An 18572-nucleotide genomic window follows, 5' to 3' on the forward strand; every position below is an offset into this window, starting at 1 on the left:
TCTGTAGATACTTGTGAAAGAAAAGAGGAGAAAACTGAATGAGGGGTGCCCAGCAGACCGAAGACTTGCACATCTCTTTCCCACAGTTTTCCTTCCGGATACTGATGTTCTGTGGAGTGGAAGGACAATCCCCAGGAGTCAAGCAGTTGATGGCTACTTGTCAGCTGAGAATGGAGAAGTCAACAGCTACGGTCTGTCCCATTAGGGAAGACCTGACCTGGGCCTTAATTCTAAGACCAAACCATATTAACACTGGCCTTAAACTTGAACTTTGAATCCCTACCTTGACTGAATTCTATTCCAAACAGGATGATGGCTCTCCATATTTCAGAACCTTGGACTCTGACAAGACCCTAGGCATCCGGTCACGATGAGAATTATTCTTGCCCTATCCCTGACAGCCCAGAGAGGCAGCCTGTACTAATAGTAGCTCAAGGTTTATCTTCTGGCTCAAAGTCTTTGTTTTTCTTTTCTATCCCACAGGGGATCCATGTGTAAGTTCTCCCTTATCTTAGTGGGTGACCAGCATGACCCTACATACCCTTATGGTCCTCTTCACCTCCAAAGCTGGGAATGATAGTCATGGACTCTTGACATGTCAGGATTCAGCACAGGTGAAATAAGGCTCCAGGCTCTAAGGAAAGATGCTGGGCTGAGCCTTACATTTTAGGACGAAGTTGAAGCTATGGGTAGGTTCCCTCTGGGCAGGGAACTATGGTAACTTTCCCAGGAGCTCAGCCTGTAGCCTGTCTGAGTCAACAACGGTGCCCGAGAGTCTATATTCCACCTCGCCCTGGCCCATCCAGGTGGAGCAAGGGAGAAGACAAAGTCCAGGTGTCAGTAGTCTCTCTCTCTTACTTTAGTAAGACATATTTGAGAGCTGGAGGGATGGCACAGAAGGACCAGAGGCTGAAATATTAAAGACACTGGGGTTCTTAAGTGAATCCTCTCCATCTCCTTAGGCCTTTTATAACCCATGTAAAACCAGGTGGTGACGGACGGACCATGGGATGGGGTTGCTGGCAGTACTTTTTCAGGTCACATGTTTCTACCCCAGGGCACTAAAACTTGGGGCTAACATTGCTAGGGACAGTGGGTAGAAGATGCTGGCACAATTACAGGAGCTAAAGAAGAGAAGAGTTGATACCACAGAGAAGTATGAAGCACCTCATATGTAGAGGAGTCAATTTCCACAATGCCTCCATGAAGGGGAGGAAGAGGGAAAAGTACTCTTGTATATCCAACCCCAAACGGGACTCCCAGGAGCAACAGTGGGTCCCTGGCAGCAAATGGGACAGAACTAACCTCCATGCTTTGGACCATGTATTCTCAAATGTTCTGATTTTCTCCGTACTGGGTCCAGGAGTGATTGGTGGGACTGTGGTTCCTACTGAAGGCTCTGTGTCTAGACAGAGTTCATCATTCCTCAAGTGTTACTTTTTAAGGGGAGGTAGGTGATTATGAGCACTGAACACAGGGAAGAAGGAAAAACAGGAGAGAAGGAAGGCAAGAGGCTTTAGTATAAAGTGTTTAAGATATTGATAGCATGCCCTTGGCCATGGAATGCAGGAACCCCCTGCTCCCCTCCCTGGTCGTCAAAGCCCACCCTTAAATGAAGGAGAAACTAAGTTCCCAGATGCTAGTCCTGAATTTGTTGGCTAGTTCTCTGGAAAAATGGCCCCTATAGAAGTCTATTATTTGGTTCCCACTGACCCTCCTTGGGCCACAACCTATGTCTCAGCTTGGTCCACCCATGTAGGGTGGTCTCAGGATCACTAACTTTGCCTTGTACAGAAATGCACTGGTCAGAAAGGGGGTCCACGTTCAAACAGGCTCAACAGTTCCTTATATATTTTTCAAAGTGCTTTTGTTGCATGTTTCACTTTCTGTTACACATGGCAATAAATATTTGTTGCTTTGGTCTGTACAAAAAGTCTGTGAGGAAGGTAAGACAGATGTTGTTATCTAAATGGAAAAACAATAAATACAGACAACTATCTTGTTCTGAGTCCCCCCCAGATAATAGCAAGAGCACCTGAAAACCTCAGGTCTTTTGCTTTATAGTCCAAATCTATGCCATATTGCCACCTTTCAAATTGTCACTGAAATACATTAAGTACCAAGAATCCATGTGCAGGAGTCCTACAATGAGCCTGCACACTGTAGCTTTCTAAAAGAGAATGGGAAAGGTCTCAGCAACTCATAAATAGAAAGCTATTTATTTCCTATCGAAAAACACAAGAAAGAAAGGAAGAAAGAAAAAAAGAAAGAACGAACAAATGAACGAACGAACGGTGGTCTTCCCCAAAAAGGCAGGCAGTTATGAAAAAGGTAGGACATCTGGTTGCTGGAGTGGAAACAGTAACATTCAGTTAACAATGGAATATTTAAAAAAAATAGTTTTCTTTTCAAATTGTAACCTGTGGTAAAACATAGAAAAATGTACTAAACAAGCTTGGTATAAAACAGAGTAAAATTTTCAAATAAGCCCAGAGAGAAAGCACAATGTTGGAAAGGATGGGGTACAAGGGAAGAAGAGAAAATATTTCATACAAAACTACCTATTACAATACAGAAAAAAGTATAAAACGTTCCTATTCTGGAACTTAAGTACAAAATGACACTGGCATTGGATCGTTTCACTATCTAGCCTGAGGAGCGCTCAGAGGGTGGGGGAGATGCTAGAAAGAACAAAAGGAATAGCAGTTTTTTAGTCTCAAGTTGATCAGTCCAAATTCCACCCGTTTTCCAGTTGAAAATCTTGCCTCCCTCTGTAACCTCTACCCCTAAGCCAAAGTTCACCCAGGCCTCAAAATATTGTTAGGAAGTCCACAAACACCCTACACATAGGGGCTGGGATCTGTGTGCACTAGAGCTAAATTTGGAAAATGGAAATAAATCTACAGGCTAAAGTGGTGAACACATTCAGCCTTTTAAAAAAACACATATCCCTGTGAAATATATATATATGCATATATATATATATATATATTAAATTCTCTGTGGTTAGAAACATATTTAAACTAACTAGCCACAGACCAAACTAGACCTGCATTCATCCATCGCTGGAATTTTACGCTAAAGACTGAGGTCCTTCTTCTTGGTCAGAAGTAGGCGGCAGTGAAAGTGGTGCCTTTGTTGCCCCACTAAACCGCTCCCTGGGTGGGTCTTCTCCATACCGTGTGTTGCGAGCACATGCAAACCCCTGCTTTAAGGAAAGGACTGCCTGGGACTTTGGGGTCCACCCAGGGCTCATGTGTTGTGCCTCAGGATGGGAGGAAGCTACAGATGATAAAACAGCCTTGTGCAGAAGCAGACGGATTTCACGGAGAGGCATATAAATAGGGAAGTCCTGGAGGAGGGACTTATGCATGTGACCCAAAGTCCAGTTTACCATCACTTTCCTGACAACACATCTTGAAAATCCTGCGTGTATGTATGTATGTGTGCGTGTATATGCTGGTGGTTTTCATCCCTACCTCTTTGCCCATGCCCTTTCCTACCTCTTAGTAAGGCCTAACAACAAGAGTTTATGTGAAACCAAGAGTCTGTCCAAGCTTCTCTCGGCCCCCGAATTAGGGACTGAGTGAGGCTGGAGCCCTTTGAAAACAAGATGGCAGAACTGAAGAAGTGAAAAGCAGTCTCTCTCTTCAGCTTAGGGATGTCCCTCACCCCTTTCACAGCACCAAAGTTTCTTTGCAAAAATAGTATCTGAGATACAAAAGGAAAGGCAGGTGTGCTTGTGAATGCATCTCGCCAGGGCCTGGTCCAGGATCAAGGGCTTTACAAGAACAGAGGGGTGGGAGCAGCTGTTTCCAAGGTCTCTGGCTGTAGACAACAAAGAGCTGGTCCCCCACAAGGTCAATGTCGGCTAACTGAGACAGTCTTCACAAAAGCTTTCGGTGGAGAATCTCCCAGACCATCCGCTTCCGGAAGTATGGCATGTGTTGCTGTAGGGACACAGAGATACCCTTAATTTTTTCATTGCTTTTATCCAGACCCAATATTCCTTTCCTTCTCAAGGTTTTCAATTAAAACAGCTTCAGTTGCATTTCTGGTTTTTCAAATTGCTCAATTCTTGATTACATGTAATTTTTTTCCGTTGTTTTCTACTGCTATCTCTACTGCTATTTTCTCTCATTGTAGCCTTACAAATTTTATTGGGCGCCACCAGGAGTCCCCAGGCTACACCCAAACATCTCCAAGAATTCTGAGGATGGCGTCTATCAAGTCCTCTATGTTGAACTTTTAAGATGATATGCGATCTAAGGCCTGAAAATCAAAAACTTACTTTTTAGCTCTACCCAAGGGCTATGGTGGAAAAGTCTGGTAAAGTCATTAATTTCAAGTGGAGGACACAAACCATAATTTCCAGTCTCAATGCACTTTGGACTCTGAAGGACCACATGGGCAGAAATAAACAATCACAAACTAAGAGAAGACTGATCAACTGCATCAAGTGAGGGGTGGGGGAGGAGGGCAGCATGACAAATTAAACTAGGAGTTCAAGGTATGCCTGTTCCAAAACCTGACTGCTAACCAAATGAAGAGAAAATGAAGAAAACTTGTTCTGGTCCCAGTTCTCTGTTTCCTACAGGATTTGAGGTAGGTGGGGGAGAGGGGCAGAGAAGAAGGCTCTGCTAATGTCCAGGATTCCTTGACTATAGCATGTGATGCAAGGGAACCCAGCATGTGGCCTATCACTATCCTTCTTTTTCTTGTGATGTGGTCTGCGCAGTAACCATCAGTGTCAGCAGCCATAGGCAGAATCCCCTCGGCAGAGCAGGTGGAGGGCAGCCTAGAGACAGGGTGGCCACAGGGCTCCTTCCTGAAGGCTCAGCTCACCTGCGTGAAGTTGATCGGTCTGTCTTTGGTAATGCAGTCAGCATATTTGCAAGCAAACATGCCACAGTCACTTCCATTCATCTGTTGTGGAATTTCCTGAAAGATCAAAAGCAACAAAAAGGTGACATCTTTCCAAGCTTCTTTCCTTCATATTAGATTATAAATAAGAACCAAAGGATATAAATGTTACAGGTTTCCCTGAATTTTGAAGAGGTGACCCTAAGTCCCTTACCCAGGGCAACACAGCCTCAGAAAAAAATACAGCATCTCAGTCAGGGCTTCATATTAATATTAATCTTCTTATCAACCACACAGGAGACTATCTGAGACTTCCATGACACCTATGGATGTAAAGACAAGTCCCTCCCACAAGGGCCGATCAGCAACCATCTTCCACAAGAGTGATGAGCTCAGTAAAACAGCTGGGCATTCAGAAAACCTAGTTCTACACGAGAAACAGAGCTTACTCTATCTTTCCTGAGGAACCAAACAACCAAGCTGAAGTCAGGCTAGACAGGAAGACAGAAGGTCCCTGGGAATCAAGCACTAAAACCCTATTCTTCCCAAATACCCTAACATCAGGAGTTCTACCCGATGAGATGAAATGTACCTGGCTTTTCTTGCTGAAGAGCTGCCAGCCATTGGTGTCAAACTCTTTCCTTTTCTTGTCAATGCTTTCTTGCTTCAGGTATTGCCTAAAGGTATGGGGAGAGGAGGAGATGAACTGTGGAGACACAGATGATAGCTGCCACCTAAGAATGACGTTCACAATCCTTAGGAAGGGTTTCCATCCGCACTTCTGAGGAAAGCGGTATATAAATGCTGGGTGGGGAATCTTTGGACTGCCAAGCTTCCCCTGCAGCTCCCATAATTCATGCCCACCCTGTCAACCCAAGAGAAATAGGACCTCTGCCTCTGACACCCAGGTTCCTTCTACCTACTGTTCCTCCTGAGGAGTGAGTTTTGACTCTTTTCCTTGGTTTAAATGGTCCTTTAGAACTCGACCTCATGGAACAAGGTTTCTCTAGCGATATCAAGGCAGTTATTCACTATTTATAGTCTTGACTCTCCTGTGTGAAAATTCAATCCAAATCACAATTTGATGAGTGCATACCTCATAGACAGCACTCTTCTTAAGTGCAAACACTTCACCATTCTGGAACCTACCTCCTCCTGGCCACCAGAGTGGTACAGTGAGGAACAGGCATTTTGGAAAGAGAAACAGATTGGGCATAAAGAGATCTGCATTCTGGTTCCCAGTTGAGCCACTAACTAGTAGGACCTGAGCATATCAAAGTCCCCCTCTGTGGGTCTTGGTTTCTTCATCTGAAAAATTAGGAGGTTGGATTAGATGGTTTCTAAGTAGTTTCTGTATCTATATATGTATATATTGACTCATTCATTATTTTAGTGCACTGGGACAATAGTTGTCCCCATGAGGGCATCTTTTTGGTATTATTATATTATTACTAAACTTCACTTACTCAAACATCAAATATCCATTCTTACTCAATGTGAGGATTTCCTTTATTAATCATCATCACTCCACTAAAGGTATCAAAGAACGGACTTCAACAGCCAGGAAAACACAACATATGCCCAACACCAAACTCTTTTGTTCTCCACTCCCTACTTACAGGAGGATCCTGCAGGCTTCATTGTTTATCCCACCCATAGAGTCGTAATACGTAATATTCTTCTTTCGAAAGTCCACAACCTGGGAATAAAAAAAATCTGTGTGTTCAAAAAATAAGAAAAGTAGTTTCTCAGCTTTTGCTTCCCTGGAAATGGAAACCTTCTGCCAGATTTCCTGTGAAATCATGACACGTTTGACTGATACTTTGCATTATACCATGCTTAAACTGCAGAGGAAAGAGTGAGGGGATTATTTACATAGCATTATCATGGCCTCATTAATGGCCCTGAAATCTTTTTCTAGTATTTAGGTTCTCCATCTGCCATGGAGGCAACAGTGGAGACACACATGCTCTTCAGAGACTGTAAGATGAATGAGATCATTTCCACAGGGTTTCAGAAAGATGGTAAAATATTCGGGCTTTTGTTTCTTTATGTGGAGAATTTCTTTTTGGCTTTATGCTTTTCAAATGTAATTCAAAATAGATTGTGAGATAACTTTTATATTTTTATTAATACATTAAATGAATGTATCCACGTTCTCAAAGAGTCATAAAAAATATTAAATTTCCAAGTATGCAAGGCGAATCATAATTAGGCAGAAAATAAGTCACGGAATCTGAGATGGCAGCATCATTACGAAGTCACTTTTTCACCCCATGCCTTGCCTTGAGACTGTTTAGCCTCACAACTCCCTTCTAAATATTTCCAGAAAAGGAAATACCACAACTTTCTTCAAAGTCTAAGTATCTCCCACTCTTGACAGGAAGTTCACTGATCTATCCAATATTTAGCCAACGAAATACTATTCTTTCTCACAATCATCCAGTGAAAATGTAGAATTACTACCCACTACTCTGTATACTCTATCATTCTGTAGATTTCTTTTAAATCTGATTAAAAGTAAGAGAGGTACTCACAGCAAGACACCAGTGCACTCCCAGGTGAATGGGCACCAAAAGAATGTCAACAGAAAATACATCCACTTTCTTTGTCCAACGTTTCACTGCCTGGTAACCAGCCGTTTTTAACTTAGTGAAAAAAAAGGTATTAAATGCGTGCACACTTGGCAGTCCCTTCTCTTTACTTCGCTCCATCAACATATTCATGTAGAAATTGATGATCTGTGGGAAGAAATTAAATGTATTAAAACAGATACTCAGTCCTTTCAAAAGAGTTAGGTTGTATGAAGGAAAAGCAGTTGCTGTGTTGCACAGCATAGGTTATTGTTTCCTAATCAATTAAGACTTCAACACCCCAAAGCCTCAGGCCCCTACATCAAATTCTGGAGGGCTGTGGTGCTTGTAAGCAGTGAGGACACAAAAAGCTGACATAGCTACAGCTACGCGGATCTACAGATATCTTACGGGGTTGAGCATCCTTACGGGCCCACGCTGGTCTGATCTGTAGAAGACTGAGGATTAGGTCCACAAATGAAAAGGAGGACGAAGGGTTGCTAGAAGGCGAGACTTTGAGAAAGGGAAGGAAGGAGCCAAGCAGTTCGATAAGACACATCAGAGGTACTTTAATCTACTGGGACTAGGGGAGCAACTTAAAAAAGTCCTGAGCTCACAGTCTAGTGTAATCGAGCGAAGACCAACAGTTCAGTCCTTATATGTGGGTCGTCTGGTTTTGCACAGACAGAAAACTGTTCCTTGACTAAAGACTGCCTTTTCAGCCTAACAAGTCGGCTTGCAGAGGCGACCGGCTCTGGTCTCAAGTCGAACTGAGTGACGGGATAAACCATCAACTGTACTAGAAAGAACACGTCTCTGACTAGTAGCCCACCACTGTCACCTATGCTGAGGCAGACGTGGATGCTGTATAAAAACCTATGTTACATGACACCTGAAAGTCCAGTCACAAACACGAAGAGTCAAGTTCCCTCCAGAGTCTGTATGGTCAGCTTTCTCATTTTTGTTGATTCCATATATGTCTCCAATATCAAGTATGCATGTAAGAAATTTAAATGCTTGATACGGAAAATACGGGATTCTTTCTGTTAACGCAACAACGTATTCTCTAATAGTGACTATGTCGACTATGGTCCCTTTAGGTCCAGGACTCCTTGGTACTAAAGGCTGAAAGTTACTGTGCCGGAAGTTACTGCATACTTACTTTATGTGGCCAGCTGAGGCCAGGCCAGTGTCTGTCAACTGCAAGGAATGAATGGGCTAACTGATCCACAGCTTGGAAATATGACTAAGAAAACAGGCACATTTTTCAGAATGCTTTTTGGGGAATGGGAAAACGCCCCTGTCCTTTGACAAATATTTACACACCAGGATGCCAGAGCAGTGAGCTACTGCCCAACAGTAGGCAGCTACATACTGGGTAGGCAGCAGGGAGCACTGCCAGGAACACACCGAAACATGGTCTAGACTAGAGAAAGGGCCTATAGATGAGGACGCCTCAGCAGTTGCAGGGAAACCACACTTGCCATGAAGCAGAGCTCTGAGGGTGGGGGTGGAGGGGAAGACTAGGATGGAAGAAAGACACTGTTCTGCCTGCATCTCTGCAGACCCAGCCCCAGCAGGTCCAGAGGACTTGGGTTGTCGCGGATCCTCTGCCCAATGTGATGCCCAACAGATAACTGGAGCTCAGTTATTTTAAATAATGAAAATGAATCAAAACATAATTAGGGTCATAGATTTCTCAAACTGAGGTTTTCAATCTAACTCTGTCCCCAAGGATAATGGTGCCAAAGGACGATTCTAGGCGTGTGAAAGGCAGTCAGGAATGCAGGAAGGCCTGCCCAACAAGCACAGACTCCTAGGCTATAAAACTACATTCTCTAGTGAGAGAAAATCAGCAAGAAGGGATTGATTCCTCTGGTATTCTATTCATCTCACAATACTACCCATGTTATGAGGCTAAACCCTTTAATCCAAGGGGTGAAGTGAATAGGCAGATGACCTGTCAGTCACTGTAAGCCAAGCCTTCCATGGGGCAGACAAAAGTCATATACTAGAAGAGGCGATACGGACTCAAGCAGAAAGTAGAAAGAATCAGGCAGAAAGATAAGGACAGCAAGCACACGAAAGCCATGGAGATGTAGCTCCTTTAGAGGTGCCCTTCGGGGGGGCATCACCTTTGGGAGCATTACCCTGAAGTAAAAGAGGGTGACGTAAATGAGCATCATGCTACCCATGATTTTCCTATGTTTTAGGAAGAAAGAGTTCCAGAAGCCAACAAAGTTAGACGTACACAGCCCGGATTGTTTGGTTTATTTTTGTGTTTTTATTTTGGGAGTGTCGACTGCAAAGCTAAAGACCAACCCAGCTTAGGAAGAATGGAGACCTAATGATCGGGACACACGTTGTCTGTTCCCTTTGAGAATCCCTCTTCCATCGCTTTAGTTCCGCCTCCAACCGAAGTTTCCCCACTGCAAGGGAAAAGGCCTCCTCCAAAGTCAGCTTGTTAATTAGCTCTAAGGAGTGATAAGGGCTCTTTTTCATTTCCCCATATCCCAGTAGGAGGGAGCTTGGTGGCCTCAATGTGCTCCCCATTAACTGAGGATGTGCAATCTGACATGAGGCAGAACGGAGATCCCAGTTTCCTCAGTTTTGCAGCTATTACTCTGTCCAAATGAGGAAAATTGCCATAGTTCGGCCAAGACATGGTCCTACCAAAAAAACAAGCTAGGAGAGAACAAAAAGAGTCCTACATGTCATCTCACAAGGGAGGGCTGAAGATGAAGGAAAAAGAAATGAGAGAAGGGATCACAGTGCGTAAGATGAAAGAGAAGCAGTGACAGGCATTTGCTTGTATTTTGTGAAGACAAGGGTCCCTCTCCTCCCACGGGGAGAGCCTTTCTGCACACAAGACTCTCTAAGCTCCAAAAGATCTTGAATTCCCCCTTCAAACAGGGGGCTAAAAGTAGTCAATCAGCCGGGTGCTACTGTTTGTCTTGCCCACATACCAGCATCTGGGGACAACTGCCAGGGTTGGTCTACCTGTCCCTCTTTCTGGGGCCCACACTTGTCTGTTTGCTGGCTTCAGCTCCAAGTGCCTCAGGAGCTGCCCTTCCTGCTGCCTTCACAGCCTTGGCCATAAGCGCCTGCTTGTCTATGCAGTGCTTTTGCGGGGGGTGGGGGGTAGGACTGTTGTTTATAGTGTCTTGTTCCTTTGTGAGTTTATTTGAAGAGCTGCCAGGCTGAAGCTGGAAAAGCTTCTCTTTAAAAGAAAAGCCTACAAAGTTTTTAAACTAAGGACTCAATCCTTTTCCTGTATGTTACCACAATGACATAAATGACCACTGCTATTTGTATCTTCCTTCTCACCCAGTAAATCGGCCAAACTATTGTTTTCTCAATCCTTTCAGAAGTAAAATATCTGACTAATAGTAAAATCTTAACTTTTAACCCTTCCCAATTTTACACTCTGAATCTTTTTCTTTTGAAGATTTATTTTTATTTTATTTAAGAGACATAGAGAGAAAGAGGAGAGCGAGAACACAAGTGGGGGGAGGGGCAGAGGGAGAGAATCTTCAACAGACTCCCTGCTGAGCGCGGAGCCTAATGCCACTACTGGATCTCAGAGCCCTGAGATGACCTGAGCCAAAACCAAGAATCAGACGCTTAACCGACTGAGCCACCCAGGCGCCCCTGAACCTTTCTAATTAGCTCTGGGGGAAAAAATGTTCTGAAAGTCGTGGGTATAACAGTGCTCCTAAGTAGAAATAAAGACAAGTTTCAGGGGTGGAAAAGCTATTTTTCCTGTTTTACTTCTTTACGTTTTCACCTTGACCTCCCCGTTCTGATTTTTTTTTAAATTTATTTGAGAGAGAGAGAGAGAGAGACAGAGTGGAAGGGAGAGGGAGAGAGAATCTGAAGCAGACTCCACACTGAGCACGGAGCCCAACGCAGGGCTTGATCCCATGACCCTGAGATCATGACCCGAGCTGAAACCAAGGGTTGGACGCTTAACCATCTGAGCCATCCAGACGCCCCCTGTTCTGATTTTTTAAATTAAATCTATCCTTGTTGACCACAAAGGCCCAAAGTCCAGCCAAGCAGCAGCATTTAAATACTAGGAGTCGGAAGGTCATTCACTCCTAAGCTCTAACCTAGCTGACACTGAAGGCGGACTTAGGTAAGCTCTGTGTACTGCATCTCACTGTGAACAGGTACCCGGGATTCTTCTCACACGCAAATTCAAGTACCAGATTATCAGGATCCCTGCTAAAGTCTTAGACAAAGACAGGCAGGCAACACCTATTTTTATGGAGTTGTGACAACTATAATCACTATTCTCCCTGTGACGCTGCATAAATCCCTGGTTTATCAAAAGGACGAGTTCTATTAAGAAACCCTTTAAAGAGGTAACTATGATGAAGTGGAATCTTCCAGTGAGTCATGTTAGAAGCACTAAAATTTCCATTTTGATCATTTTATTCTACATGTCAGAGTGCATTGCATATGGGAGACACATCATAATCACTGAACTAATTTATCTCATTTTGCCTAGTTTTTTTCCCCTTCGTATGGAATCAATTTTTATTCCCTAAGGAAAACTTACTCCTTGTGCTAGGCTTGTCTAGTTGGGCTTAATGTTCTGCAAGCTGTTTCCTCTCTTCACTGAGCATTACTTAAATTTAACGGCTCTTTGGAAACAACCAGAAAGCTATGACCACTACCAATTCTCCATTTCCACTTTTGATATGAAAGAACGCTAGACAGAGTTATGTGCTCCGATTTCAGATGCTGATTCCATAATAAAAATCAGATGATCTTGGTATATCCCTTATTAAGTCTTACGTCTTAATTCCCCACTATCAATCAGGTAAGAATACTTTATACACTAGGCTATTGTGATGCAGAATAGCTAAAAGACACCTCTTTCCTTTCAGAGATGAGACTTACAAAATGGCTAACTGGCTGGGTGATGGACATTGGGGAGGGTATGTGTTGTGGTGAGCGCTGTGTATTGTGTAAGACTGATGAACCACAGACCTGTACCCTTGAAACAAATACGTTATACGTTACTAAAAAATAAATAAATACCAAAAAAATACCAAAACCAAAAAACAAACCCAAAATAGGTCACTGGTCTGCCTGGTTAGCTTGGTCATCAGTGTAGTCAGTCTGCTATATAGATTTCACTTTATTTCCTCCTGCATTCCCTCACTTCCCACATATGCTATTGTCGTTTCCTTGCAGTGTTTCCCTAGCTAGGAAAAAGTCAGAAATATGGTTTTCCAACAGTCTAATGCTTTTGCATTTTGGAAAGAAATGACGATAATTAACAAGGGTTTGCAAAATAAAACCAGAAAAAAAGACATGTCTGCTTGCTATTTTCCTAATTCATCCACGTAAATTAGTAGTAAGGGATGACTGAGTCCTGGAGGGAAAATGAAGAGACTGGAAGCGCAGCATCACCCTGTTTCTCCGCATGGGATAGGGCACATTTAGTGCTGTCTGGAGGAGTTAGTGTTTCCTGCCCATAAGCATTTGGGTACATGGGATCCATCTAACTACTCTGGCTTTCTCTATCCTCAATCATTTTCTAGTTCTCCTACTGACGGTTGAGAAAGGTGTTAAAATTTCCAATGATAATCACAGATTTGTCCATTTCTCCTTTCAGTTCTTTAAGTTTTATTTCATATATTTTGAATTTCTCTTACTAGGTGTGTACATATCTAGGGTGAGTCCTCTTGAAGAACTTATCCCTTTCAAAGTGTCTCTGTCACTGGTAATATTCCTTGCTCTGAAATCTACTTGGTATGATATTAGTATAGTTACTTCATCTTTCTCTTGGTTAGTTTTTCATAGTATATTTTTTCTATCCTTTTACTTTTAAGCTATCTGTATCTTCACATTTAAAATGGGTTTCTTGGGGAGTCAGGCTGGCTCAGTCGGAAGAACATGCAACTCTTGACCTCAGGGTCATGAGTTTGAGCCCCATGTTGGGTGTAGAGATTACCAAAAAAAAAAAGAAAAGAAAAGAAAAGAAAAGACAAGACCCCAGGAAATTTCTAAATAAATAAATAAATAAAAATGGGTTTCTTGTAGACAGACTTTTTTCTTACCCAATCTGACAAGCTCTGCTTTTAACTGGATGTTTAATCTATACCGTCCAATATAGTAGCCTCTCGCTGAATGTGACTACTGAGTATTTGAAATATGACTAATCCAAATTGTGTTATAAGTGTAAATACGCTGTAAGTATAAAACATGCACTACATTTTAAAGGAAAGGTATCTCTTTAATAAAATTTTAATATTTATTACATGCCAAAATGACATATTTTATATATATTGTGTTAAGTAAAATATATTATTAAAATTAATTTTACTGGGGCGCCTGGGTGGCTCAGTTGGTTAAATGTCTGCCTGTGGCTTGGGTTGTGATCCCGGGGTCCTGGGATTGAGCCCCATGTCGGGCTCCCTACTCAGTGGGGAGTCTGCTTCTCTCTCTCCCTCTGCCACCGCCCCCACTCGTGCTCTCTCTCTCTCAAAAATAAATTTTTTTAGAAAATTAATTTTACCTGTTTCTTTTTACTTTTCTCAATGTGACTACTAAAAAATTTAAAATTACCCATGTGGCTCACATTATATTTCTATTGGTCATTCTGGGTTAGATCGTTTACATTTAATGTGATTATGGATATCGATGGGTTTCAATCTACCATCATGCTCTTTTTTTCTATTTGTCCCATCTGTTCTTTGTATCTTTTTTCTTCTTTTCCTGCCTTCCTTTGGAATATTTTTTTTTCCATTTTATCTTCGTTATTTGCCTGTTAGCTAAACCTCACAACAGTCTATCCTCATGTAACATCATACCACGTTATGTGCTCTGTAGGAATCTTACAGTGGTATGTACTTCCACTTGCCCCTCGCTTGTGTTATGACTGTCATCTTTTACATTATAACCCCCACAAAACTTTTCTGCTTTAACTAGTCAACTGTCTTACAGAGATATTAAAAAATGAGAGCATTTCCACTGCTCTTCATTCCCTGGTGTAGACTGAAATTTCCACCTCATAGTTTCCTCTGCCTGAAGAATATCCTTTAATATTTCTTATAATACGGGTCTGTTGGTGGTGCATTATCTCAGCATTTGTTTGTCTGAAAAAAAGTATTTTTTTGAAAGATATATTTGCTGCAAACAGAATGTAAGTTGACAAGTTTTGTTTGTTCGTTTTTTTCCCTTCAGTACCTTAAAAGTGTAGCTATACTGTCTTCTGGCCTACACATATTTCTGTCAGAAACACATTATGGATTCCTCTGGTACATAATGTGTCTCTTTTCCTCTGGTTGCTTTTATTATTTTTCTCTTTATCACTGATTTTCAGCAACTTGATTATTATACTTTTTAGTGTGGTGTCTCTTCTACTTGGTAGGTATGCTGAAATTTCTCGGATCTGTCAGTCTAAGTTTCCAAATATGGAAAATCTACCATTATTTCTTCAAACTTTTTTTCTGATACCACTTACACCTCACTTTTCCTTGAGACTCTAATTACATGCTCAGAATGCTTGATATTGTCCCACAGCTCACATATACTCATCTTTTTTCAGCCTTTTTTCTGTTTCATTTGGATGGTACCTATTGTTCTAGTTCGCTAGTTTTTTCTTTTGTAGTATCCAATATCCTGGTAATCCTACCTCATGTATTTTTTGTTTCAGAAACTGTTTTTCACCCCTTAGAAGTTCAATTTGGGTCTTCTTTTACATCTTCCATTTTTCTCATCATAATGTCAATTTTCCTCTAAATTCCTGAACATATGGAATGTGTTTATAATATCTGTTTTAATATCCTGTCATTTTTGTCATTTCTGGGTATTTCTGTTTTTTCTCTTATAGTAAGTTGCATTTTCCTTCCACCTGGCATGACTGATAATATTTGAATGGATGCTGGACACTGTGATTTCATGTTATTGGGTTTTGTTGTTACTAGAATATGTTTGTATTCCTTTAAATATCATTGGGCTTTTGTTCTGGGATATAGTTAAGTCACCTGAATCAGTTTCAAGCTTTCAAGAATTGTACTTAACTTTGCTACCACAGGTCCAGAGTGGCCTTTATTCTAGGGCCAGTTTGGCCCCACTCCTGAGGTAATATCCTTTTGAGGCCTCTATTCAATGCCACATCATTTTTCCACTCTAACTGGTTGGAATATGAACTATTCTAAGCACCTGTGTTAGCTCTGAGCTTTGTTCTGATTCCTTCTTTCTGGTGGTTCTTTCCCCAGCCTCCGGCAGTTTCTCCCTATCTAGGTACAGATTGGTGCTCAGGCAGATTTGAGGGGGGCCTCTGAACATCTCTGGAGCTTTCTCTTTGTGCAGCAACCTTCCCCTCAGTATTTTACCTCACAAATCTTAGCCACTTTCACCCCCCTGAACCCTGAACCACGTCTCCTCCACTGACCAAGACTGTTAGGCACTGGCAGGTTCTACCAGCTCTCTACCCTCAACATATCACCCTAGTGAGGTGAGGAAATCATCAGCTAATCCCTTTCATTCTCCTTCTCTCAGGGATCTCTGTCATCCACTGTCTGAAAATTGTTGTTTCATATTTTGTTTAGTTTTCTAGTTAAGTTGAAAGGGTAAACCTGACCCATTTTATTCTATCATGACCAGAAACAGAAGTCAGATCCATTTACTTGTATGCCTAAGTAATTTCCATATATTTTTAAATTTATCTGATGCCTTATAAAACAACATGTAGGCCCTCTAAGAAGTAGAATCGTCAGGCCATAAAGCAGAATCATCAAGCCACTGGATCACAGAAGTTAGCTAATGCAATTGCCAGGAATCAATAAATAATTTTTAGTGCTGACATCCATTTAAAAATATTTCCTTTTTGTTTCTTGATTGTGATTTCAATCTACTTTTGCAACTAATTCCTCCTCTCTTTAACCCTGACCTCCTTCCTTTAATTAGATATTTTTATTAGTAACTAATCACCAGACCTAATAGAGAAATCCCCATCTATAACGTCCCTGGTGTTATCAGCCTTCCAGCCTCCTTTGTATTCTTCACAAAGACAGCCAATTCCCACATTCCATTTCTGAGAAGTTTCATTTTCTTATAGTGAGTTAAAAATGTCAGTCCTATCAATCAGTCATTAGTCCTTTGAAGCTATACAGAATTTATTCATCTATGCATAAATCCATTCATGAAAACATGTTTGAAAGTCTATTTTACAAACAAGCAATGTACCCTCCTCTTTTAGGAAAGAGACCAGAGAAAGGGTAGTCTAATGGCTTTCTGCACGTATAGGACTTCTGAATTTTATTTTCCTTATAAACTAAATCTGATCCCTTTCACTTCCAGGATCTTATATTCCTTGTCTATAAAATGGTAAGAATAATATGACAGTCACCTTATTCTGGAGAAATACTTAAAGCAGCCTATAAAACTGATAGGAAATACAGAAAGAAAAGAATGGTTATTAATGAAAATATCTATTTGAAGGAAGAACAGGATTGATGAGAACACAAATTACTTGCAAAAGATGACTCAGAATTCACAACTGAGAAAAAGAATTATGTATTTGTAAATGAATATGAATACTTAAGGATGTCTACTAATCCCTCATCAGAATGTCAGCTTCTCAAGGACAGTAACTTTGAAAGCCTGAGAAATACAGTACTTTGAAAATGGTGCTTTCCAAAATAGTTATCATCATCACGGACATGTGAATTGGTACCTGCTTTCAAGGTTAACATTCTAAACTCGGAAGACAGGCACTCCCTACAAAAGTTATGGGTAGGTGTGGTAGAGATAAAGTAGAAAAGGAATCTTTCCTTCTCCTCAACTTTTCTAAATAATGTAATTTCCATGAACTTTGCTTGCTGAAAATCCAACCTTTGACGGGCCGAGGGAATGGAAAACATGTCCTGATGAAAGCCGCCTCTGTAAGGGATCTCACCAAGGAACTGCCACAGTAAACAGCAGGGACTCAGCTCATATCCTACTCATTGCTGCCCTCTAGGAGGCTTTGCATAATTTACAACGAATAGGCTACAATTGCTATAAAATAACTGATCCCTTCCCATTTAGCAGTGGCAGGCAGAAACTGGCAAGAAACCAGATTAATGTCTTCAAATAAAAAACATTTAATTGATGGATACTTTTGGCTGTCCTTGATTTCCATTTTGCCCTTTGATCTAGTGAACTCTTTTTTTTTTTTCCTGTTACGTGATCCAATGTTCTAATATCACTATTCTGAGCCAAAAGAAGCAAGGGTGCTTTCCCCTACGGCAAGACAGTATAAAACCATACCTTCCTTACCATTCTTGGTCAAAGATATTATTCAGGGAATGATGAACTTCTGAAATCTACATTTTATCTTATTTTTAATTTTTTTTAAAGATTTTATTAATTTATTTGACAAATAGTGAGACAGCACACGCAGCGGGAGTGGCAGAGGGAGAGGAAGAAGCAGGCTCCTCACTGAGCAGGGAACCTGATGTGGGGCTCAATTCCAGGACCCTGAGATCATGACCTGAGCCAAAGACAGCTGCTTAGCCAACTGAGTGACCCAGGCACCCGTGAAATCTCTATTTTAGAAACCTATCAGTGGCAAAGAGAATGGGGCTAGTCCAGCTGTCCCCAGAGAAAATCAACATGCTGGGCATGGCATATGGCTCTCAAATTCTATACATCTAACCCTAAGACAAGCTCCAATTTAGGATTCTGAGGCAGTACAGTATAACAGATAAGACCCAATGCTTAGGTCTAAATCCTGGCTCTGCTACTTACTGGCCATGTAACCTTGAAAGTTTCTTAATCTTTCCATGCTTTGTTTCTTCATCTATAAAATAGAAATGGTTAAACTACAGTATATACCTCCAAGGTTTGTGGTGACTATTACACGAATAGAACACATAAAACACTTAAAATAGTGCCCAACATGATGTAAATGCTCAACAGATGTTAGCAAATATTATCATTTGGAAGATCCTAAGCATACAAGACCAGATTATAGATATCTAGAATATCTAGTGCTTATTATACTGAGAATCTAAAAATCTTCCACAGCTGTAAAGTTTGAAGTACACCCAAAATATCAGGCGGAGATGCTTCTACTGGGCCTAAGAAAGGAAACAAGTACCTAGAGAAAAAAACACAACCCCGTTCTCTTCT

The 18572-nt window shown here is 41.4% G+C and overlaps 1 protein-coding gene across 1 annotated transcript in view; it reads right to left on the reverse strand.

The window, feature by feature from the left end:
* Nucleotides 1-2200: 2200 nt before the first annotated feature.
* The window catches only part of SENP1 (SUMO specific peptidase 1), a 50654-nt gene continuing 34282 nt past the window's right edge, over nucleotides 2201-18572 (reverse strand). The window contains exons 14-18 of the mRNA XM_040642384.1: nucleotides 7401-7604; nucleotides 6483-6562; nucleotides 5456-5540; nucleotides 4846-4941; nucleotides 2201-3950 (exon numbers count right to left, since the gene is read on the reverse strand). Coding sequence (XP_040498318.1) covers nucleotides 3888-3950; nucleotides 4846-4941; nucleotides 5456-5540; nucleotides 6483-6562; nucleotides 7401-7604 — 528 coding nt within the window. The 3' untranslated portion in view covers nucleotides 2201-3887. The remainder of the gene's footprint in view (nucleotides 3951-4845; nucleotides 4942-5455; nucleotides 5541-6482; nucleotides 6563-7400; nucleotides 7605-18572) is intronic.

This window comes from Ursus maritimus, unplaced genomic scaffold (genome assembly GCF_017311325.1).
Source record: "Ursus maritimus isolate PB19 unplaced genomic scaffold, ASM1731132v1 scaffold_26, whole genome shotgun sequence".
In the NCBI taxonomy this organism is placed as follows: domain Eukaryota; kingdom Metazoa; phylum Chordata; class Mammalia; order Carnivora; family Ursidae; genus Ursus; species Ursus maritimus.